At 59.7% G+C, this 23040-nt stretch overlaps 1 protein-coding gene across 2 annotated transcripts in view; it reads right to left on the minus strand.

Moving 5' to 3' along the window:
* Positions 1 to 1696: 1696 nt before the first annotated feature.
* Positions 1697 to 23040, minus strand: part of ASIC4 (acid sensing ion channel subunit family member 4) — a 29283-nt gene continuing 7939 nt past the window's right edge. The window contains exons 2-11 of one of the 2 annotated variants that reach the window (XM_017825400.1): positions 16155 to 16275; positions 6738 to 6882; positions 6442 to 6569; positions 6191 to 6350; positions 5674 to 5730; positions 5424 to 5577; positions 4944 to 5035; positions 4548 to 4627; positions 4121 to 4225; positions 1697 to 3843 (exon numbers count right to left, since the gene is read on the minus strand). In XM_017825400.1, the coding sequence (XP_017680889.1) occupies positions 3724 to 3843; positions 4121 to 4225; positions 4548 to 4627; positions 4944 to 5035; positions 5424 to 5577; positions 5674 to 5730; positions 6191 to 6350; positions 6442 to 6569; positions 6738 to 6882; positions 16155 to 16275 (1162 nt within the window). In that variant the 3' untranslated portion in view covers positions 1697 to 3723. The remainder of the gene's footprint in view (positions 3844 to 4120; positions 4226 to 4547; positions 4628 to 4943; positions 5036 to 5423; positions 5578 to 5673; positions 5731 to 6190; positions 6351 to 6441; positions 6570 to 6737; positions 6883 to 16154; positions 16276 to 23040) is intronic. The other variant, XM_017825399.1, reaches the window with a different exon arrangement.

The raw sequence follows: 23040 nt of genomic DNA on the forward strand, positions 1-23040 counted from the left end.
TTTCTTTGAAATGCAGCTTTTCCATGGGAACATGTAATTGCTGTTTGTGGTAGTGGAGGCATGTTGGGAAGTGCCCAAGGAGATGCCCACTACATTTTGGTGCGTCCTCCCTAGGGATTGGCACCACAGGAGCTGTGTCTGCTGGGGTTGTTGCCTCTACAATGACAGGAACTGTCGCCAGCACAGCCGGTCCTGCTGCGATCAGGTACTTGGCATTTGTCCAGAGGGCTGCGCTCATTAAAATTAAGGGCCTGTTTCACTACAGTGAGTCCCCTTCTAATTATGCCCCTGCTATTTCTTGTGGCTCATTACAGGTGTTTCAAGCAGTGCTGGGCTTGGTAAGCCCCGGGTGGCACCGTCTCCATTCCTGGGGAAGACCAAACCTCTGGTGGTTGTGTGGTAGGGTCAGGGGAGGGGGCACCCAGAGGCCACAGCACTGGGGTTTGGGACTGGCCCTGGAGTGCTAAACCTGAGTTGTCCCACTGGCCTTCCTCAGCCCAGCGCCATCTGCACTGGGACATGAGGCATGGCACAGGTAGGGGGAGATGCTGGGTTCACCTCACCTGTCTGCCCTATTTGGAGAGGTGGAGCTACAGGAACTGTCACCTCCAGATGGCACCTGGAAATTGTCACATTAAAGAACAGTGGTGCTGAGAGCAACAAAGAAAAATATATGTCATATCTTCACTAGGTCATCACTACAGTGCTGCTGGGACCTGTCCTGAGGCCACTTTACTGGCACAGAAGCCAGGATGGGCCGTGCATGAACCTCAGCATTTCCTTCAGCCATGCTTCACTCCTCTGCATGGTGCTGAAGGAGCTGGAGGACATGCTGAGGAAGAGCCTCGTGGGCTCAACATGCAATCCTGTTCTTCTTGCTCAGCTCCTCTGACATGTCTTCACTGTGGAGCAGGAGGCAGCATGAGCTCCCAGTCATGGCCTTGGTGTAGATGAAGGTGATGGGGCATCCTGGAGGGGCAGATGGGTCAAAATTTGGTGGCAGGGGCAGCCTCGTCCCAAAGGGGATGATCCTCTTACTTGGTGATGAAAAGATGTGGAGGATGTAGCTATTTTTCTGCTTTTCCCTTCAGCACTCAGTGCTTTAGCACTCAATGTTCCTCTTGCAGGGCATGGTGTGAGCTGTGGGATGGGGGTCCTATGTCCCAGCTGCAGCCAGTTAACCCAAGCATCTTCAGCCCTCACCAGTTTAGAGGGGAAACCTGTGATGCCTGCTGCTGGCAGCCTGCACCATGAGGTCAGCTTTTGTTTCCTGTTTTGTCCCCTCTCTCTGTGCTGCAGGGTAGCTGAGGCAGATGGAGAAAGGTCTGGAGAAGGCAGGAGCTGGAGGAGCACCTGTGCCAGGGAAAGCCATAGACTCTGTCCCACCAGAGCCTCCCTTCACTGCCACCCATTCTCTGCCTCCCTCGTTTCAGTTTTACCCTTCACTCCTCACTCATGGCTCCCAAAGCTGTCCTGCTAGAGGTGCCACTGTGGGACAGGCTTTCTGTGGGCAGGGGAGCAGAGATGCTCAGCTGCCTGTGATTTGTCACGCTGGCTCTTGCAGAGCCTAGCACGTGGGCGCAGGGCTGTAAAGTGCTCCCTGGGTCCCACCACTACGTCCCCCCTGGGGTCATGGCTCCCCCACCTCTCTTCCCCCCCAGCCCTTGTAGGCATATCCAGACCTACTTGTGCCTCTTTATTAGGGAGCATTTGTACATTTATAAAACAGTGATGCACATCTCTCACGTTCACCATCATGAGGGCGTTCGCGCAGGCCCTCCCACCATGGTGCCCGTGCCCACCCCGCTCGGGGCTTGCTGCTCCAGCTGGCAGGGAGAGACCCACATCCTGCGCCCCCTGCTTGCTGCAGGAGACTTTGGTGTAAGGCTGGTTGGCATGGCCATGGCACCTCCCTGGGCTAATGTGTGGCACCCCTCTGGGGACACTCCTGCTAGCAGGTTGGTGTATGAGGACCCCATGGGGAGCTGGCATGGGGTGTTCTGGAAGGACTTCCTGGGGAGCACCAGAGTGTCTGCCCTGCTGGGAGGCTTGCTGTGGTCCCCTCCATGTGGGGGGACATGGTATACCATGCAGTTGGGTGCTTGCACCAACAGGGAACATGTTTACACATAGGTGCATATTTTGGAGGGTCATTGGGCCACGCATACCCAGAGCCAGGACTGCTGGGCACATCACCAGGCTGGTGCTCTGGTTCCTGCCCTGCATATCCCATGTGCAGGCCTTGAGAGCTTCAAGGATGATGGCTCCTCCTGTATCTATGGCTTTGGGCACAGCGTGGCGTGGCCGTGTTCCATCTGTGGGCACCAGGGATGGGGACCAAACTAACAGGGCCAGGAGCTGCCTGGCTCAACCCCAGCCTTCCCCAGAGATCCCAAATTCCTGCCCTGGGGTCCCCCTCTGCCAAGTGTGTGTGTTGAGGGGGGCTTTACCAGCTTGCCCCCCCTCCTGAGATATTTTGGGGCAGTTTGCCCTGCGCTGGTGTCTGCTACAGTGGAGGAGGTGGAGGCAGTGTCTGACAGGACAGGGGGAGTGCTGTGGGTCCTGACATGGATCCTGCCATGGCTCCCACCATCTCAGGACAGGCAGGAGGACTGTGGGTGCCGGTTCTGGCCAAGGATCCGGCCAGCAGCCTGGACTGTGGCTATTTGGGCAGCGCTCGGCATGGAGCACCCTCCTAACTGTGTACAGTCTGGGGGAGGCACAGCGGGTGCTCAGCACCCAGGGGTGGGAGCATGGTAAGGGGTACGTGCACGGTGCAAAAGAGCAACGACAGGCAGGGGAGCGAGGGCAGGACCTGCCGTGCTGCCTGGGCTGTGCCGGGCAGCTGCACCAAGGGATGAGCCACTTTGGGCAATACCTGGGCAGGGAGAGCATGGGTTCACAATGGATTGGGGTAGAAGACGGGGGAGGCTGCAGGTTTGTGGTGCCAAAATGACTGGGGACTACTGGGGACCAACACTGGAGTGACACAGGAAATCACAGTGCAGGGGTCTGGCTGGGAACAGTGATGTGGGGCCTGCAGACCTGGTAGGCTGCAGAAGGTTGGGGAAGGGCAGGTGGATGTTTGGAAGGGTGTCACAGTGGTGGTGGTGCCAGGGGTCAGGGTGGTGCCATGCAGGTGTGGCTGCAGTTGGGGTGTCCCTGGACTGGCTGTGGGGGCTGTACTGCTCAGAGAGCTGCCCTGCAACACTGCCCTGCCCTGCAGCAGGAAGGCAGGGAGGTGGTCCCTGGGCAGGGGAGAAGCTGTTCCAGGCATGTCTGTCTCCTGGGAGGAACCATGCAGGGCAGAGACCACCACCCAGGAGGGGTCAGCAGGGGAGGGCTTGGAGGGGCTCACAGGAACCTCAGCTTACCCCCTTCATGCTCTGTAGTGTCAGGACCCCTCTGGCCCACACCTGCTGTTCCCCCAAACCCCCCCGGCATGCCCATACCCCTCCATGCCGTGTGCTTGAGACTGGGCTGAGCCCACGTGCTAGGGGCAAGCAGAAGGGACAGGCAAAAGGGCTGAGGGCCTGCTCCAGTGCCAGTGCCAGTGCCAAGGCAGCTCCAGTGGCATCACTGGGGGCACATAGTGTGGCCGGTCCTGGCAGTGGGTTGGGGGAGGTGGGGGCCTGCACCCACCACACCCAGCGCCGCAGTCCCTCTCCATGAGAACAATGGGGAGGGGAGCGGCAGGGGGCTGCCCCCTAGTTCCGATCTTGCCTAGCAGGCGAAGTCCTCGAAGACACCCTGATGAGGGTAGTGGTGGCGGTGGTGGTGGTTGGGCAGGATGCCTGCGTTGTAGGTGCCCTCCATGTGCCGGCCCAGTGTCTCACAGGGGCTCTGCAGGGATGGCAGTCAGTGAGGTGAGCATAGACTCCATTCACCCTGCTCACCCCCCAGTCTCCCCACCCAACATAGCCTGTCCATAGGAACCCCCCTAGGGGCACCCAGCTTTCTGCCTCCCTGGGACTGCCCTGACTCTGCAGCCTGAGGGCACCAAAAGCAGAGCCACACTGTCCCTTGGTCTTGGGACCATGTCCCTTCCCCTGGGGTGGGGGCGGACACTGCCCAGGCCCTGTCCTTGCAGCCTTCAGACAGCCTACTCCTGTGGGGGTACCTGGTCCTTCGTTTCCTCCAGTCCCAGTGTGGCAATACTGCCCGAGGGCTTCTTCAGGGGTGGCTTGGAGCGGCGCAGAACTCGGCTCACCCTGTCTCGGATCACCTAGGTGCAGATGGAGGGGTCAGACCCAGACCCACACGCAGGTGGCACCCTGTGTGTGGATACCCCAGTCTACATGGAACTGCTGCCCACTGCCCTGCCCACCCAGGGACAGTGGGGACAGCACCTCTGCCCACTACCCTCCCTGTCCTCAGGTCACTGAGGAATGCTGGATGACCCGTTCTCCTCCCACTGCCCTCCCCTGGGTGTTCCCCAATTTGGGGGCTGTAATAGCCCTCTAGGGTGGCCACGCATGGTATGCCCTCCCCAGGGAGCCCATTCCCCCCTCCCAATGCTGAGACTCATCCCTGAAGGCTCAGCACACCTCATAGATGTAGTCCAGGATCTCCAGGATGGTGAGAATGCTGGCACCGATGAACAGGCCCATCTGCCCCCCGATGTCCCCTGGGGGGGAGGAGGAGGAGATGGTCACCAGGAGATGCTGTGCAGCCCACTGTGAGCCTGGGGTGGGCCAGCAGGGCTGTGGGCAATGCCAGGACTGCTGGATGGAGGGGGACAGTGCAGTCACAGGGGCAGGGGCAGCAGGATGGAGGGAGTGGGGGGACATGCGGGATAGGGGAGACCCAGCAGCATTCCACCCTTCAACCAGTCTGTGGCTAGCTGGCTGCTGCTCTGTGTGGTCCCTCCCACACCAGACCCACATCCTCCCAGGGCTAGGACCCAGAGCCTCAAGGCCCCACAGTTAGGTGAGGGGAGTCACCGAGAAGCCCAGCAAGGTCATAGGCTTTCTTCTGCTCGATGGCTTCATAGTTGAGCGCTTCAAAGAAGATGTCCAGCACCAGGAAGTTCTCCCTGTGGGGACACCATTGTGCTAAGCAGGGAGGACTGGTCACTGACTCTCCCACCCCCGCTGCCCACAAATCTCCCCTGTCCCCCAGTCCTCCATCTCCCAGGTGCTCCCAGGGCCCTTGTGAGTTATTCAGGCTGGTCCAGTGGGGACATGAGCAGGGCATGTCCCAGGCGAGGTCATGGGGACATCTGGCCATGGGGTGGGGAGATGCTGGCAGGAGGGCTGGAAGGACACTGATGGGTTGGAGAGATGTTCTAGTGGCAACACCCCTGGATAGAGGACCTTGTATGCCAGGACCCACTCCCTGCATGCTGCCAAGAGTAGGGTGGAGGGTCCCCAGGTCCCCATCCCCCTGCCTACCCCCGGAACACCCTGGTGCTGGCAGCTCACCGAATGTAGGTCTCGTTCTTGTTGTACTTGCGGGCGAGGTAGCGTGCCGAGCCCTTGTTGGGAATGCGGACCATGGAGATCTCCTTGCCATAGCGTGTCAGGTTGCACGGTGTGGGGCAGCTGCAGCGCTCCTGGCTGTCCTCCACTGCTGCATCTGGGGGCAGACACCCATTGGCATGGCTGCAACCCTCAGCTCCCTCCCTGGGAGCTCTCAGCTGGCCCCCAGATGCCCGCCCACCGCCACACCTACCCAGTGTGTGGTCAGCACACTCAATGTACACATTAGGGGAGCAGATGGACTCATTGCCTGTGGAGAAACAGCTGGTTGGGAGGGTGGGAGTCTGACCATATTCTGCCCCTCACCCTTGACTCATTCCCCTAAAGGTAGTGGGGCAGTGTGGAGTAAATAGGGATGAGTGGTCCTTGGGTGCAGGTTGGCTGAGGCAGGGATGGTCCCTAGGTACAGGGCAGACAGGGAAGAGGCTGACCTATGGTGTAAGGAGGGTAGGACAGGGGCTGACTCGTTGTGTGGAGAGGATGGGATGGTCCCCAGGTAGAGACAGATGGGGCGGGGGGATCTCAGAGTGCAGAGGGATGGACAGCAGAGTGGTCATTGGGTGCAGAGGGATGAGGAATCGGGGAACATTGGGTGCAGAGTGATAGGGCAGGGGTGATCTTTGGGTGCAGGCTGCAGGGAGTTGGGGTAGCCGTGGGTAGAACTGCTGGGGCAGTGAGGTGCCCCCCACACCATCATGCACACCCCTCACCTGGCATGTGGACCATGCGGCAGTGGCAGGTCTGCACCACGGCCTCCTTCTCACACTGGAGGCGGCAGGCAGCGATGCTGTAGGTGTCATAGCCAGGCAGCATCTGCTCCCCCTGCATGCTGGCCCGGCAGTTCCCCCATGGCTGTGGCAGGTAGGTGAGCTGTCAGGGTGAGAAGGGCATCTCTGCAGGGCTGTGCTGGACTGTGTGCCCACAGGCACCTTCCTGGGGACTGTGGGGCATCCTGCCTTACCCGCTGCTCCTGGCAGGACACGAAGGTCTGGAAGCCGGGTGAGACACCAAAGCCCAGCTGATGGATATAGGGTGGCTCATCCTGGCTGTGGATCTGGACTCGGATGCCAGCTTCAAATGATGTCTCATCTGTGGGAGAAGGGCAGAAGTGCTGCATGGCTGCACTGACCCAGCACCTGCATCTCTCTGGTGCCTTGCCTGACCCATAGTCCCCACTCAGGATGCCCTCCTTGCCCAGCAACCCCTCCCTCCTAGCACCCTTCACCTGTGCCCTGCCCAAGCCATAGCCCCACTCACTGGTCTCTCTCCAGATGGGCAGGTACTCTTCCTGCTGAATGTCCAGCATGATCTCCAGCCCGTTGCCCATGCCCCCTTGGCGGGTCACACGCGGATTCTTACGGTCCCCGTTGAAGGTGTAGCACTTACCATAGCGTGTGTAGACCTGAGGATGGAGAAAGGGGAGGGGTAAAGGAGCAGGAAGGGATCTGGGCAGGGTGTTCTACAAGCAGGATGAGGTCCTGGAACCCCTTTCCAATTCCATGGAGGTGCTAGAAGGGAGGTACAGTCTTGCATGGCTCTTGGAAGGGTTCATCTCAGCCTCACTCCTGATGATGTCACTCCTCCACCCTTGCTGAAGCAGGGGTGAAGCGTCACTCCCAGCACCCATGGGGGCAGCCCAGCTGTCCTGCTCCTGCCAGGAGGAGACTCACAGGGGCAAAGTGTTGGGGGCCACAGCGCTCTCCTTGAAAACGACACTCCACCAGCATGTCCTCGATCTGGTGGCCCAGGCGGTGAAAGAAGCTCTGCATGGTGCGTTCGGAGCGGCGGGGTGGCAGGAAGCGTGAGTAGTTGGCCAGATGCGTCAGCCATGCACGCTGGTCCTCCCCCAGCACGGCCAGCATCTCGGGCACCAGCGAGCGGTTCTCCCGGGACAGCCCCAGCCACTGTCCCACCGAGTAGAGGTCAGGCTTGGTGAGGTGCAGGAAGCGTGCCCGGTTGGGGTTGCAGAGGGTGACGGCTGGGAAGCGGAGTTGGGGAGCCCAGGTGAGGCGTGCCTGGGTGTGCACAGGGTGCGAGAGCAGGTGGTGCAGGCGGTCGGCAGTGCTGGTGGCCAGCAGCCCGGCAGAGGCCAGGAAGGCCAGGCTCCAGAGCAGGCGGCGCAGGCGGGACTGTGGTCGGGTGCACATGTAGTGCAGCCCGGGGATCCGTGTGGCTCGCAGGATGCCAACGGCAATCTGGGCAGCGCTGCTGTCCTGAGATGATGTCAGAACTTCCCTGTCCTGGCAGCAGGCAATGGGCAGTGGCATGGCTGCAGGCAGGGTGGCTCCTCTGGGATGCAGAGGTGCAGGCTGCCCCTGAGGCTACCCAGGGTCCCTGGTCCCCTCCAGGGAGCTCTCCCTCCCCGTAGGCTCTTTCTCCGCACCTTCCTGGAGACTGGAAACGAACGTGGCAGGCGCCTTCCTGAGCTGCTCTGGTGACGGGTGAGGGGAGGGAGAGGAGGGGGCTGCTACAAACACGCCTTCCCCCAACCTCCATTTGGGAATGGAAAATTCCTCCTCGAGCCAGGCTGGGACAGCAGGGTTGCCTCACCCCAGGCAGGTTGAACTGGCCACCCCCAGTGTTCCAGCATGGTGTACACCTGTGTCTGGATAGCAGTGACCTGTCCTAGCCACACTGTGTGAACCCTGTGCCTGGGGATGCTGCGCCTCAGCTCGTCCCCATTGTCCCTTGCCAAGCATGGCACTGTAGCCCCCATGAAATACTGCTTGGACCCGCAGGGTCCACAACTGTGCCTGTTCTGGGGCTGGAGACCATGCTCCATAGAGGTAGGACAGTGCCAGGCCTGGGAGGCCACCACCTCCTGCCAGCGCTGCTCGGGATCATATCTACCTTGGGCTCCAAGGCTGTACCCTGGTATCACTGGCCCTGGAGCTGTGGACCTCAGTTCATCTGGTCCCTGTGGGGTGGGAGAAGCAGGACTGTGGGTCAGGAGGAGTGGAACCATTTGGTGGGAGGTTGCGTGGGAGCCCACCTGACCCCGGCAGGCTCTTTGAAGTGACAGCAAGGCTGTGATCAGAGCGCAGCAGTAGCGGGGGGGTGTCTGCACCCGGCTGTCAAGTGTGGCTGGCAGCACCCCGACAGCCTGTCAGGTGCCTTCAAAGCTCAGCACTGCAGTCCCTGCAGCCTCTCATCTCCTGCTGCTGCTGCTTCTAGGCACCTGCCTTCGGCATCCGCCCCATGTGGGCTAGCATCAAGGATGGGGGGTGGGTCCCGCCGTCTCCATGGTCTTGGGTCAAGTTAGGGCTGCTGGGCCTCTTGAAGGGCAACACCCCTGAGCTCCGTTGTGCCTGGGCAGGAGGAGGGCAGTTGGTGGCAGGAGGGATTGGAAAAAGGGGGGCTCCAGATCACCTTAGCAGTGACTCCCAGCATCATCTGTGCCGCTGGCCTTGACGCCTGAGCAAGGTGTAACTTTAGCCATGACAGGGAACCGCCCAGGATCCCATCTGGCAGCTTGGTTACAAGTACAGAAGGAAACTAGGCAGGTCAGGAACAGGACAGGCACCGAGGGCAGCACTCCAGGGTGGCAGGGCAGTGCACCCCCTCCATCACACTCTCTACCCCGCTGCAGGGAGAAGCGCAGCCCAAAGGCGCGCAGGGTTCCAGCTCTGGCCCTTGCTGGCAGCCCGCACCCCGCACTCCGCACCCCGCACTCGCAGCGCGGGCGGCGGGTGCGGGGCGGGCGCTCTCCGGCAGAGGGCAGCAGGGCCCCGCGCTCTCCCTGCTCCCGTCCGCCCTCCCAGCCCGGCCCCCCATCCCCAGGGCAGCCCTCGAGCCGGACCGGGCCGCTGAGCTCTCTGGCTCCTGCCGTAGCCTCGCCGCCGAATTCAGCGCCGGCACCAATCCCGTCGCGGGCTCCCTGCTCCCTGCATCCTCGGGACGCCGTGGGTCACCCCACCGTAGCTGCCCTGAGCTGTCCCCTCCAGCGTCCCCGCAGCACTCCCGGGACAAGGCTCATCCCTTCCGTGGGGCGGCTGGAGCCGGCTCGAAGCCTGCTCCTTTCTGAGATTTATCACGGCTGTGAGCGCCGGCAGCTGCCAGCCTGATACCATCAGCCCCGGCACACTAAGGCAGCTTCTATATTAGTTTTCTTTAAGCGGAGGATGAACTCCCCAGGCTGGAGAAAATGTCATTTCTCTGAACGCTTCCATCTCGTGTCGGTTCAGACATCTCCGGGCAGCATCGCAATCACCCTGGAGCAAGGTGAGGGATGGGGATGAGAGGCAGAGGCTGGGGCACACGGGGACAGACAGCTCAGGGACAGGGACCAGTGTTGTGCAGGGTTGGAGGAGAAGGTCCTTGTGGTGGTTGTGGCCTTGTCCCCTATCTCCTGCAGCCCTAGGCAGGTGGGCATGGCTGTGGGGGAGCAGGGGGAGAGCAGGGGTGCCCGTGGCATCCAGCTGAGTTACTCACTTGTCGGCTGCTGGGGTGCTGAGGCCAGCTGTGAAATCACACTGGCAAGCACACAGCACAGTCCTGAGGGGCTTTGCCTTTCCAGCATGACAAATCCAATTAGATAACAGGGAGTGCATGAGGAGGAGGAGGAGGAGGAGGAGAAAGGGCAGAGGAGAGCCTGCCTGCACCAGGAACATGATTTTCTCCCTGCAGCTGACCCAGAAAAGCACCTTGCAGGCTGTAGCACACATGTCCAGCCAAGAACAGCAACTGGGCCATGGACCTCTCGGCACTCTGCTCTGCTTGGTGGGTACTTAAGAATCTTGCAACCTGAGGGGTAGGGTGGCAGCATTTCCACACCTCGTGCCGGTCTCCTCACTCAACCACTGCATGACGGCATCCCCATACCATGCTGATGTGCAGGGGAGACCCCATTAGGGAGGTAATTTCTTGACACAATTCCTCATTTTCCTCTCTCTGCCTGGGAGACACGCTGACCTTGACAGAAATAGCTGCCTGCACCTTGGCAGGCAGATCCCAGTCAGAGATTGGTGGGGGCCCTGGCATCTTCCTCCCCACTCCACACAGCTCTGGGGCCCCCCAAGTCCTCTTCATGCCCCTGAGACTTGTTTCCCTGCCCCCTGTTGTGGAGAGCCCTATGGGAGCAAGGTGCTGACCCCCAGCATCCTGACCCTGGCTTGCGCCAGTCCACCCGTGAGCAGTGGGGGCATGAGGACCAGCATCATGCACTCCCAGTCCCCCATCTGCAGTGCTGCCAGCCTATTGTGCCAGCCCCAGGCTGATCCCAGCTCACACAGGTATTTCCACGGCTTACACGGCTCCCCATGGTATTTAGCCTCTGGAAGACGACGTTAAACATTGCAAGCGGTGACAAATCCTGATTGCTCCAAGGAGACAAGAGGCCACACTAAGCTTCCAGCCAAACGTTTTCATGTGAGGGAAACGAGCTGTGATGTGTGTGATGCCGGTGGGTCCTGCTCCTGCACGCCTGGGGCACCCAGCCCTGCTCCCACATCCCCTCTGGGACATCCAGCTCTGCTCCCACATCCCCACTGGGACATGCAGCTGATGGGCAGGCCCTGGGCATGGACACAGCATGCAGGAGTGATCACCCCAGCATAGGAACACCCCTGAGAGCAGTCATCACTGGAGCAAAATGGGGATGGGGACGTGAATGGGAAGACACTGGAGTACTGCCCACCCTGGACTTGGGGATGCCAGCCCAGGGGTAACCTTGTGGGTGATCTTGAGGTACCCCACCCCAGAGAGCAAAATAGTATGGGCAAAGCCATGGCATAAAGGAAAGCAGCCTCCAAAACTGGAAATGCTGCTTCCTGAGCGAGTGCAGTCAGCTGAAGGCACAGGGATGTTCCTGTACAGGGGACATGGCACAAGAGCTGGGGCCAAACTGAGGTGACACTGGTAGAGCTGGGGCAATGGCACACCCATGAACACTGCCCCCTGCTTTGCTTCTGCCCCCCACTGTGGCCATCCCAGCCCTGAAGCCCAGCTCTGCTGGAGCCCCTCCCCATGCCACTGGCCCCTCCATGGCAGCCCCCCCATCCCCAATAGCCCGTTCCCCCCCGCACGGCACAGCCAGGCCCCGCCTGGGTGCCCCGGGAGGGAAGCCGCAGCGCTGACGCCAGCATTACAACTGCCCGGGATATGAGATCCGCTTGGATTCAGCAATTTCAACTCATTTCAAGCCCGATTCTGCAGCAATTTTCTGAGCCAGTGGGATGTTTTTGCCACTGCAAACGTCCCTTCTCACACGTGGTCGCACCATTTCCCTTCCCTGCTCCCAAGAAAGGTTTGGGAATGGTGCCAGTTTGGCTCTACCCCAGCTCCTGCGAGTAGCACAACCATCTCCCACACTAGCAGCCCCCCAGTGCAGCCTCCTGCCCCACATGTAGCTGCTGGGATGGCTCCTGTGGGATGCAACCCTGCTTATTTGGGCTGGAGCTGCTACCTCTGTGGGGCACTGGGCTTTGCATCCTCACCCCAACAGAGCAGGGCACCTTTGACCCTGAGCAGCACACACCAGTGCTGGTCTGGGCTCCTTGTTTCCCTTGTTTCCCTCCCTGTGAAGGGCAAAGCTCTGGAGCATCCTCCACAGCTCCCTGACCTGCCTCCAAAGGAAGAGGGAGAGCAGCGTGGGGCAAGGGGACCAGAGGATGCTACAAGCATATCCCAGAAGGGCCAGGACCTCTTCTGCCACCACAGCTGTGCCTTTCTATGTGCCACAGGACAGCCCATGCCAGCTGAGTCCCCTCAGATAGGCCTGAGCCAAGCAGTGGAGACGTGGGTACATGGGGCTGGCAGAGCCCCTCTCATACCAAGCAGGCTCGCTGCTGGAATACCAATTGCTCAACTGGGCTGCAGGCTGTGCTGCTGGCTGGTGCAGAGCAGTGGGAGACACCTGGGCACCAACACTGGGCAGGGCCAGCAGGTCGCCACCAGACTGCTGCATCAGGGCCAGCATGTAGCCTGTGTCCCCAGGAATGGGCAGGATCTAGAACAGGGCTTGCTGCTCCTGGTGGGTTGGTCAGGAGCATAGAGATGCAATGCAAGGCAGAGGGATAGGGATGCACTGTGCTCATGGACAGACACCTTCCCAGCACATCTGTCCCAGTGCTGCCAGTGACTAGTAAAGCAGGGGGACATTGGCACCATCCAGCTTTCAGGATCAACATCTGTGATGGCATGCCCAATCTTGTGTGCCAGGGAAGGACCACTCCCTGCAAACCATTGCCCCAGGAACCCTGCACTGGCCAAGCCAGGAGCCAGAGGGATCTGCACTGCCAGTGCCACATGGAGCCAGGATGACTGTGACGCAGAGGTGAGTGGCTGGGGACCCCAGGTTATCACCTCTCGACCCCACTGCACAGCAGGGCAGCACACAGCTGCCTCCAATAGCAGAGCAAGAGCCATTGCATAGTTGTGCTTTCTACTCCTGCTGCTTCTGGGGGGAATTTGTCCCAGAATCTCACTCATTTCAAACCTAAATTTATTCATGGCCAGTTTGTACCATTTGTTCTCATGCCAGCATTGTCCCTTAGCTTAAATAACTCTCTTCCCTCCCTTGTGTTTACTCCCTTGATGTATTTATAAACAGCAATCCCATCCCCTTGTAGCCTCCAGCCTGCATGTGCCAGTTGCTTCTGGTTTCCTCTCCTAATTCAGGCTCTGTCTGCCTGTGCAGCCCAGCACAGCATCTGCTCCAGCTCCACAGCCCTGGCTGCCCAGGGCTTGCACACTGCTCCGTCCCACAGCAGCCGTGGGGCAGCATCCCACCCCGGTTTGGTCTGCTGCCCCAGCCGGGGCTAACCTGCTCCCTGCAGATCTCTCGGCAGCTTATGCTTTGATATGGTTTGTTTGCATTTTAAAAGAGTCCACCAAAAGGGACGCCTGGGCAGGTGAAGGAGCCAACACCAAGGGAATTGCAGAAGATGAAGTTCCAGTGGCAAAGGTGTGTTGCACTGCAGGGAAGGGGTGTAGAGAGTTGGGGGGGCAGGAGCAGTGAGATGGGGGGGCAGGAGCTGGGGAAGTCCATCCTGTTGGCAGCCAGCCAACATATCTGAGATGCTGATCGTGCTGCCTACCTACCCTGGTCTCTCCCTTAGTACATGAATGGGGTGCTGGAGCTGCAGGAGATTTCTGTCCTATGTTTCTTCCTCCTGCTTCAGGAGGTGCACAGGGTCCCTATGGGAAAGATGCACCAAAGCTGCACCCCCAAACATGCCAGAACGAGTTTGCCGATCTGCTACCACCCTCCCTAGCTTGGGTTTGGACTGTGCCGAGCATCAATCCTGACATTGCTCTGTGCATCCTCCGGCTCTCTCCAGCCGGCTTCCCACCCTCAGACACCCCCGCACCGGGCACGCCGCCCCCGGGCACACAGCACAGCACGCTACAGATAAGCGCTGGGATGGGATGCAGCTCAGCCTCGCTGCTGCAAACCCAACAAAACACTCACATACACAGAGAGCAGTAGTGATGGGTTTGGGTTGCGGGCTCCCCTTGGCACCCGGAGGAGACCCAGCACCATACGCGGTGCTCTGCAGACACAGATGGCCCGTGCCTCTTCTCCCCAGCACCAGGGAAGGATCCCCAGCCCTGTGGTTGGTTTCACACACAGATGTAGCACTGAGCCCACACATCTTGCATGCTGGAGGAAGCAGGGAACATCAAGGATACACGAAAGTGGGGTATGCCGGGGCTCCTTTGTGGAGTTTAGACAGCTTCTGCTCTGTGGCAGTTGTCACCCCCCAGGGACCCCAGTACATCAGTGCCTCTGCATGGTGCTGGTTGGGCTCTGGTGGCTTTCGGCAGCAGATCCTGGGCGCCCCTGGCCTTGCCTTGCTCCCCTCCGCATGCGGGGCACTGCGGGGAGGTATCCCCTCATCCTCCCATCCCCGCAGTGCTCCGCGGGCAGCGCATTCCTCGGGGACGGTTTCTCTTTGAACGCAGTCGTACAGGGAGCGCTGCTGGCCGTCCCCAAAGGGTTAACAAGCAATTTCCTTTGCTGACAGCTCGGAGACCGTTCACTATCGACTGCGGGAGAATAAGAGGGGAGAAGCAGCGAGATAAAAAGGCAGCAGAGCTGGCACCGCCTGCTTAATCCCAGCGTTTAATCTGCTGGGGCAGCGCAGGCAGCCTTATCTCGCCGTCCTTCTGCTGCTCCATCTCATTACTGCTCCCACGGCTGCCGGGAGATGGGGGAGCTGAGCCGAGGAGCGGGGCCCGGGGCAGGGATGCCGCCTGCCTCCCCGCTCAGCAGCCCCCGCGCCTGGCACCACCGCATCCCTCGCTGTCCGGCCAGAGCGAGGACACCCACACAGGACTGGGCGCACAGGCTGCACCCACGGAGCGTGCTGGCTCATGCCTGGCGCTGTGACACAGCCTCGGGGACACATTGCCGGTGTCACACTCAGTCACACGTTTCCCAGTCACCGAGCTCCGGTGGTCCAGCCTGTGCCATGTCCAAGCCCTCATGGGCTGATGAAGGATGCAGGGATCCATGGGATGGTGCGTGTAGGACACAGTAGGGCCAGGACAGCAGGCAGGGCAATGCCGCCTTGTCTTAAATGTCCCCCTCTCTTCATCCTCACCTATCCAAGTGCTCCCCTGCCGGATGCCATACCAACCTTGCTCTGTCTGCTCCTCCCACCAGGGACACCATGGCCATTGTCTCTGAGACACACTGGCCTGGACCTGGAAGACCCTGCAGCCTCAGGGAGAGGTTAGGCAGGAGGGGAAGGTGGCTGCTTCCCATGAGCTGGCACACTGTCCCTCCAGCCGTGGCATTTATCTGTAGATCCACACCACTGACTCTGTGCAGATGAAGCCTTGCACTTGCTGGGTTGTCACGGGGGTTATCCTCCTGCCTATGATGGGTTTACACTGATAAGATTTATTGTCACCCTGGCTGAGGTGCTGCCAGCACATCACTGTCTGCTCCTCTTGCAAGGCTGTGCTGCCTGCCCTCATGCCTGAGAGGCATGAGCAGCACCTCAATGAGCGGTTGCCAGCAGAGTGGGTCCCCAGACGAAAGGACAGCCAGGCATGACCCTCTGCTCCCTGCTGCCAGGGCTGATGCGTCCCGTGCCCACCTGTTGCAGGGTGCCTCACACACCCTCTCACCATTTCAGCAGGATGCAGGGGATACTGGTCTCTGAGCCGGACCATGCTGAGCAGAGCACACCTCTGGGCTGACACAGATTTGCTGACTGTGCTGGCAGTGCAGCTGCTGTCACAGCTCGGTGGCTTCATGGCTCTTCTGCATGGTGGGGGATGACTGGGACTCATGGGGCTGCTGGGTGGCTGTGTGTGGAGCCACCGCAGGCAGGGTGGCCTAAGCAAGGAGTAGGGGCCGACCCCGTCCTGCAGCCTGAACTCAGCACCATGTGGAGCTGGCAGGGTGGCTATGGGAGCCAGAGCCTTGTGCACCCCCTGCCCCAGGGTGACATGGGATGAGCAGAAATACCCTCAAAAGGGGAACTTGGTTTCAATGCACTCTGCTATGCCCTGATCCCTCACCCACTCCCTGCTGCCTGTGCCCCCACGATGCTTCCCACTACTGATTTCCCTGGGGCCAGCAGGGATTGTCCTGAGCCACCTGGAGCAGCCAGGCAGGGATTGAGCCAGGCTAAATCCCTGAGCAGCAGGAGGGGTAGCCGCCTTCCAGCATCCCCTCCTCATCCCCAAAATCACCACATAAGCCCTGCACTGCTCTCCTACTGCTCTGCTCCATCCAGGCTCCCACCTCTTCCTCTTCTCTTCCCCTCCAGTTGTTGACCTCCGACATTTCTGGGGGCTCTGCTCTCTCCGACAACATGAATTTGACTCCAACATGTCAGAACTGAAGGAAACAACACGCAAACAAACAGTCTGAGCCCTGCCTGCACCCACCTCCCCAGGGCCAGCTCAGGGAGCCTGGGGGCCAGGGGGCTGTTTGGGATGATGATGTAACCCGACAGCACCTCGGGAACCCTAGTGAAGTGGGGTGATCACAGCCCAGTGGGAAAGGGCCCGTTAATAGCTGAGCCCTTTTAGCAGAGATTAGGGAGCTGTGTGGCTTTGATCTTTGATTGCCAATTTGCATCCTGAAGGCGCTGGGACCTCATCCAGCCTCAGCGCAACCCTTTGTGGTTATCTCGTGGCTAATGGATTTGTTCTTAATGCTGGAGCGTGCAGGCTAAAGGCTGATTAAACTCTCTCTGCGGCGCTAAATCAATGGAACAAACATGATAGGGGCTGGCTTTCCCCAGCCTGTGAGCTCCCGGGCAGAGGGGCTGATCAAGAGAGTCCCAGCATCCTGGCACTGACAAGGGCCCCCTCCTTGGGGCTGCCAGGCAGGGAAAGAGGCGCAGGCACTGGCAGGCAGGGACAACCCTGCAGTCCATATCCTTCTCCCCATGTATCCCTAGCCTCTGCTCGCTATGCAGGAGGTGATGGTCTAGGGGTTTTAGGACTGAAGGTGTCTGGCCCTCCTGGATGCTTGGGCCACACTGCCCTTGTGCTGGTCCTTGGCAGCTGCAGGAGTTACTCAGTTGTCACCTCCAGCTCCTCCCAGCTCCCAGGGTTTGCTGTGGCAGCAGGGACATGTCCTGAAAGGGATGGGATGCCCCTGGAGATGGAGGACTCCTTTGCCTCCCACACACAGGGAAACAGCAGTGGGAGTTCCCATCTCCTCTGTCCAGACCTTCTTCCCTTCCCCCTGCTTGAAGCCAGCACCACGTTCCCAGGGCCGTATGCTGCCCACCACATTCCATACATCACATGCTGTGAGCAGGTGTATCTGCACACACTTTCCATAATGCCTGTGGTCTCTGCTGCACGCCCAGCTTCAGGAAAATGCAACTCCCACTGTGTCTGCAGGCAGCATGAGCAGAGGGGACAAACTGCACCCTGCCCATGCAAGAACAGCTGGTCCTCCATCCTACTTGCTGCCTGGGATGTGGGCCTGGGGGTGGAGCTGAGCACCTGAGACAGGCAGGACTAAAGTTATAGGGAGTAGCAGCTGTGGGGATTAGGAGATGTGGGGAAGAGGGTTGTGTGGCTTCAAGCTGGGAGGAGACTGGCTGAGAGCATTTTGCAACCTTTGCTTTTTGCAGGGGCTCATGGCATTGCCCTGCTGCTAGGGCAAAGCTACCACAGGTTGACAGGAGCCCTGAGCAGGGATCCTGCTCCAGGGCCCAAGCTGCCTCTGCCAGAGGATGAGATATGAGCTGCAACACTGTGAAGCTCAGAGCAGTGTCTTGCTGGGAACCAGTTCATGGGCAGAAGGTGCTGGGAACAGCTCCATGGGCCCCAGGCTGTGCCCATGTCAGACTCAGCCCTGATGAGCAGCTGCTTCAGAGACAGCTGGGCTGCTGCAGAGTGTGGAACTGGCGGGATCACACACCGAGATTCCCATCGACAAACCTCACTATTGAAACATCTCCCCTTTGCCAATATTTGCCAAGCACAGGAGATAAAGTGGCTACAAGTTATCATTGCCGGCATTTCAATCCACCAAGCTGGCGGCAGAGGGGCAGCCAGGCAGGCAGATAGACCCTGGGGGTGGTGGGGCCCTGCGAACTCAGTCCCTTGGGCTCCCACGCCCATCTCCTGACTGAGCAGCCCCTGTGCCCTGCCTGCAGCAGAGTGAGGAGAGCCAGACCCCCTCCATGATGCTGCACAGCGTCTCTGCCTGCCTGGAATGGATGCTGCCACCATGGGCAGCACTGCCTCTGCTGCTCTGCCCTGGGCATCAGCACAGCCCCTCTCCTGCACCCCCACCTCTGCACCATGACAGCCATCTCTACCTGGTCAGCATTACCTCTGAAATCCTCAATGCAGCACCAACCTTGCAGTTCCAGCACTGCCCTATCCACCCCACGTCATCCCAGTGACCCCAATATCACCACCCTGCCCTGCCTGCACCACACAATCCGCTCTTCCCATTGTTTCAGGCTGCCTGTGCAGTCTCTGCAGCAGTCCCTGAGTGGGTAAGGCAGGATACGATGCTGAGATACAGCTCCTGGAGGAGAAGCCCAGAGCATTATCAGCACAGGGAGTTAATTAAGGTCATGTCAGGCGATAAGGAAACAGGATGTCAGAGCAGAAGCAGTACAGGGGGGTCAGAGCCTGAAAAACTCCCTCTGAAAAGCAACTCCACCGAGATGTGGAGTCAACCAGGTGCTCGGGGACAGAGCAGCTGTCACGGCTGCACACGCAGGGCTTCAAGGATGGCACCGCACATGGTGTACTGTGCAGGATAGGATAGGATGGAATGGAATGGGAATGAAGGTAGGACAGAATGGGATGGGATGGCGATGGTATGGGAATAGGAATGGAATGGGGTGGAATAGGATGGAATGAAATGGGGATGGGATGGGACGGGATGGAGCTGGGCAGGAGGCCTGGCTGTGATACACTGTTTCCTGGGCAAGGAGAGCCGGCTGAATGGTCCTGGTTATTCACTCCTGTCCTCATGCAGAAGCAAAGCACATCAGTGTGACCAACATGATGCAAACAGGGCAGGAATTGCTGTGAACCTCTGCCCATAATTAGCACATGTAATTGCAGACACACTCTGATTAGCAAGACCTCAGAGCTGGGTGTGCCAGGCTGCTTGACAGCTCTTGCACTGCTCCTGCCTCAGACTGTTCACCTCCCTGCTCAGAGATGGCTTCAGCCCTGGGCCAGGCAGTGCCATGGGGCTGGGAGAGCCAGGCTGACCTGGCATGGCACACCATGGTGCACAGTGGGGTTGTGGGAGCAGACTGTGGACAAGGGGACAGGCATAGGGCACACACTGCCAGTGCAAACCCATCTTTCCTGCGCGAGCAGACACAGCACCCGGTGCCCTGCCTTGCTGGGCAAGAGCTGAGCTGACAGGACATAATTAATACTTGCATCAATCTCAGCTGGATTTGCATAGTGCCCTCAGTCCCATCCTACTCGGGAAGGCAGGCTGCTCCATGCCTTTCTCAGGGGCAGCAGCATCAGACGCTCGGCTGGCCCTACCTACTCTGCAGGGGTCACAGTCTCAGTATGTCGCCCACATGCCCCCACATGCACACTAGCCTTTCTCACCCCACTGCAGTGGGGACACCCACAGGCCCCTGCCCTGCCCTGCTCCAGCCACTGGAGCATTGAAGACAGATGGAGATGCTTCCCTCTGCTGTGGTCCCTCCCTCCCTCCTTGGGCGGTAAAGAAATTGTGGAAATGGCAGCTTGGGAGTGAAGGGTACAACACGGTTTGGAGGGCAAAAGGATGTGGCTGAGCTGCAAACACCCCCTGGCAGCTGGGAGCCACAGCAGTGCCCACCTCTTCAAGCCCAGATGCCCATGGGCACCATCCACAGCCACTCCCTCTCTGCTGGGACACTCAGCTCCCTCCTGCCCCTCTCCTGCTCCCATAGCCCAGGTGAAGTCCCTCATCCCATCCCTGCAGGGGTCCCCCAGGCTGAGCCCTGGCCTGGGAGGAAGAAGAGCCAGGGCAGAAAAGAGCCTGTGGTGGCGGCAGGAACAACAGGACGCAGGCAGGGACATGGATGCCACCACAGTCCTCTCTTTTCTGCCCTGTGGGTGCAGGTGGAGGTGGTGGAGGGACGGAACGGGGCTGTGCGGGTACCACTGACCCCCGGGATAACAGAGTGGTGAGAGATCTCTGTGCAACCGAGTGCAGAGCCTCGCCACGGCTGCTCACACCGCTGACAGCCGCTCTCGGCCCCGTGACACTGAAGGGACCACGACGCTCCAGGCACAGCCGGAGTACAGCCGGATACAGGGGGGGGACGTGGGCACGACTCCTGCCCCTGGGCTGCCTGCCAGCCCTCTCCAGCCGCTGTCACTGATGTGTCTCACCCGTGCCCGACTACAGCACCCACAGCACCTGCAGCATTTGTGCACACGCATCACCCGTAGTACCTGCGGCACGGGCTGCTCAGCCCACCCGGGCGTGGGGGACTGGGCCACTGATTGTGCCTGTGACTGGGGAGGGGGAGCCGCTGCCTTATTGCAGCTGCCCAGGGCAGCGCATCCGGCTCAATCAGAGCCGCACGACCCTCCTGCACGCCGGGCACCGGGAATTAAACTACTAATGAGCTGCTGGCTGGAGGGCTGGCTGTTAGTGATTAATCAGGGATTCTCCTCTGACAAGGCTGTGCCTCCTCCCCCTTCCTGCCCTGCACAACCCAGAGCTGGTGGCTGGCAGTGACTGGTGGGTCCCCCAGCCCCTACTCCCTGTCTGCCCAGCCACCGTGGACAGGGGACAGCCTGGCTCAGCTGTCCAACACAGAGAGGATTCCCCAACCCCTGTGCCACTGGGACACAGTGCCCACAGGTCCTTCCAGCCTCCGGCTTTCCTGCCTCTACTGCTCCTCTTGTACTTGCCTTCCCCACCCTGCAATCAGGAGGGAACCTTTTGTTCTGCTGGAAGAAAACCTGTTGAGCACAGCCAAGCTCAGCCAGCGTTCAAGTGCTGCTCAGGTGCAGAGCGTGCTCAGGCCTGTGTCTGAGAGCCCGGTGAGGGGCCCAGTGACCTGGAGGGCCTCTGCTGAGGGGCTGCTTGAGGATGGCAGGGGAGGACCAGCTGTGCAGCCAGCGAGGTCTCCTGGTGAGAGGGCAGGCATATGCAGGAGCCCTGAGTCCCAGCAGGTCGGGATGCAGGTCCAGCCCCCTAACTCAAGCCTGGCAGCACAGTGCCGTGTGCCACCCTCACCTCCCACCTGCTGCTGACACAGTGGTGGGGTGGTGGATATGGGACTGGCAGTGCCCTGCTTGTGACAGCTGCTGGCATAGCACACTGGGACACAGGGGAAGGTTTTGCAGCATGAGCAGGGGACAGCCGCCCACAGAACCAAGCGGGGAGCTGCAGGGAAGCTGCTTGACCATAAGTCTAACTGCTCCCTGCTGGGAAGCCCTGGCTGGCAAGGAATTCCTCCTCTTTGTGGTTCTGGCAGAGTCAGGACGTGGTAGAAGTGTTGGCACCCTCCCTTGCACCCTCACTGTGCAGCCTGTGCAGGGAGCATGCCCTGGGGACCAAGCTTGCTTCCTTCTCTCTGGCTGCATGTTGGGGCAGCGCCTAGGAGAAAAGGCCACTGACTGTCAAGGAGTAGGTTAGAGATGCATGTTTTCCCCTATTGCACAATTAATCATGGGAAGTTTTTCCTCCTTTCGTGCATGAAACTGAATTTGGCAGGGCGCTCTGACCACGGGGACTGGCTGCTTGCTCTCCAGTAAAAACCCGGCCACATCTGGCTAAGAAATAACCTCAGAGCATCCCTGTGTATGCAGGCAGGAAGAGGCAATGCTGGGCCAGGCAGGAAAATCTAGCTGGGCTTGGTCCACAGCCACTTATGTGGCAAGCACCTTCACCTCCTGGTGTTTTCCCCCTCTCCCCAGCCCCCAGCACACACATGGCCATGCTGAGCTGCCAGTGCCTTCATCCCTGTCTGTAGGTCCTGTTATTCCAGTGGTGACATATAAATGCCTAGGCAGGGGCACCCACCCCATGGCAGCATCCCCTGTCTGGGCTCTCATCCAACCCTGTCTGCCTCCCTCTGCCCGCTCCATCCCCCAGCCTGGCTGGAGCCTCAGCCCATCCTTTCCCAGAACAAGCTCAAGCCTCCCCAACAGCGTTCCAGTTATTTGTTATTGGAAAAAGGGGGAAATACGTTTTTCGACAATTATTGTTTTTTCCACCTGACTGGCTGCAAATTTGTTAATTTTTTTCTTTAATGTGTGAACAGTGTCGACGGCAGCTGCATGTCAAATGACTCGACGCCCTATCTGCGGGTCCCTGGCTGGCTTTCAGCACTCGCACCACAAACATTGCCTTCTATAAATAAAGGCCTATATCTCATCAATGGCAGAACAGCAGAGCTTTATATAGTCGTCTTACATAAAACCGTCTCTCTTTATGGGCTTCAAACCATTTGCGTCACTTAGTGCAGCTCCGTAAACCTCCTTCTCCAGCCTGTCCCTCGTGGAGGGAGACCTGGCACGGCTGCCCCAGTGGGAAGCTGGGGTCCCCACTCCACATGGGGCTGCCCCCCAACACCCCTGCAGGGCCAGGTGGCAGCTGTGTCCTTGTCCCCCCACTCCACCACCTTGGCACGTGCCTCCCTCCAGCCTGCCCAGCCTTGACACCAAGTGCTGGCATGGCAGTTGGCACTGCCAGGCACCCCAGCACTTGGAGATGGCTGGCCAAAGGCCAGCATCACTCACCCTGCCCTTGTCATCTTTTCCCTGCCACCGGTCCTGGGGAAGCACTGACATGAATACTGGGAAGTTCTGCTCTATCCTCTATCACTTGAAAATCAGGGACCTGAGGCCACTGGGTGATTGGGGACATGGTGCCAGTCTCGGGGGACAGGCTATCTCACAGCAGCTCTGGCTTTGACATGCAGGGAACATGAGCCCAGCCAGTGGCTTTCCAACCTGCTGCCCAGTGAGTGCCTGGTGTAGGGGATTCTGGGGGCTGTCCCTACAGACACAGGACACAGGTCCCAGCCCCAGCCCACACTCAGGCTCCACAGCCAAGAGTCCCCAGGGCTCTTGGCTCCATATGGCAGGGCCTTCCCTCCGGCTTGCTGCAGGCGCCCGCCTGTATGCAGTGATGGGTCACGGGGGG

Source organism: Lepidothrix coronata, unplaced genomic scaffold (genome assembly GCF_001604755.1).
Source record: "Lepidothrix coronata isolate B3197 unplaced genomic scaffold, Lepidothrix_coronata-1.0 Scaffold118, whole genome shotgun sequence".
Classification (NCBI taxonomy): domain Eukaryota; kingdom Metazoa; phylum Chordata; class Aves; order Passeriformes; family Pipridae; genus Lepidothrix; species Lepidothrix coronata.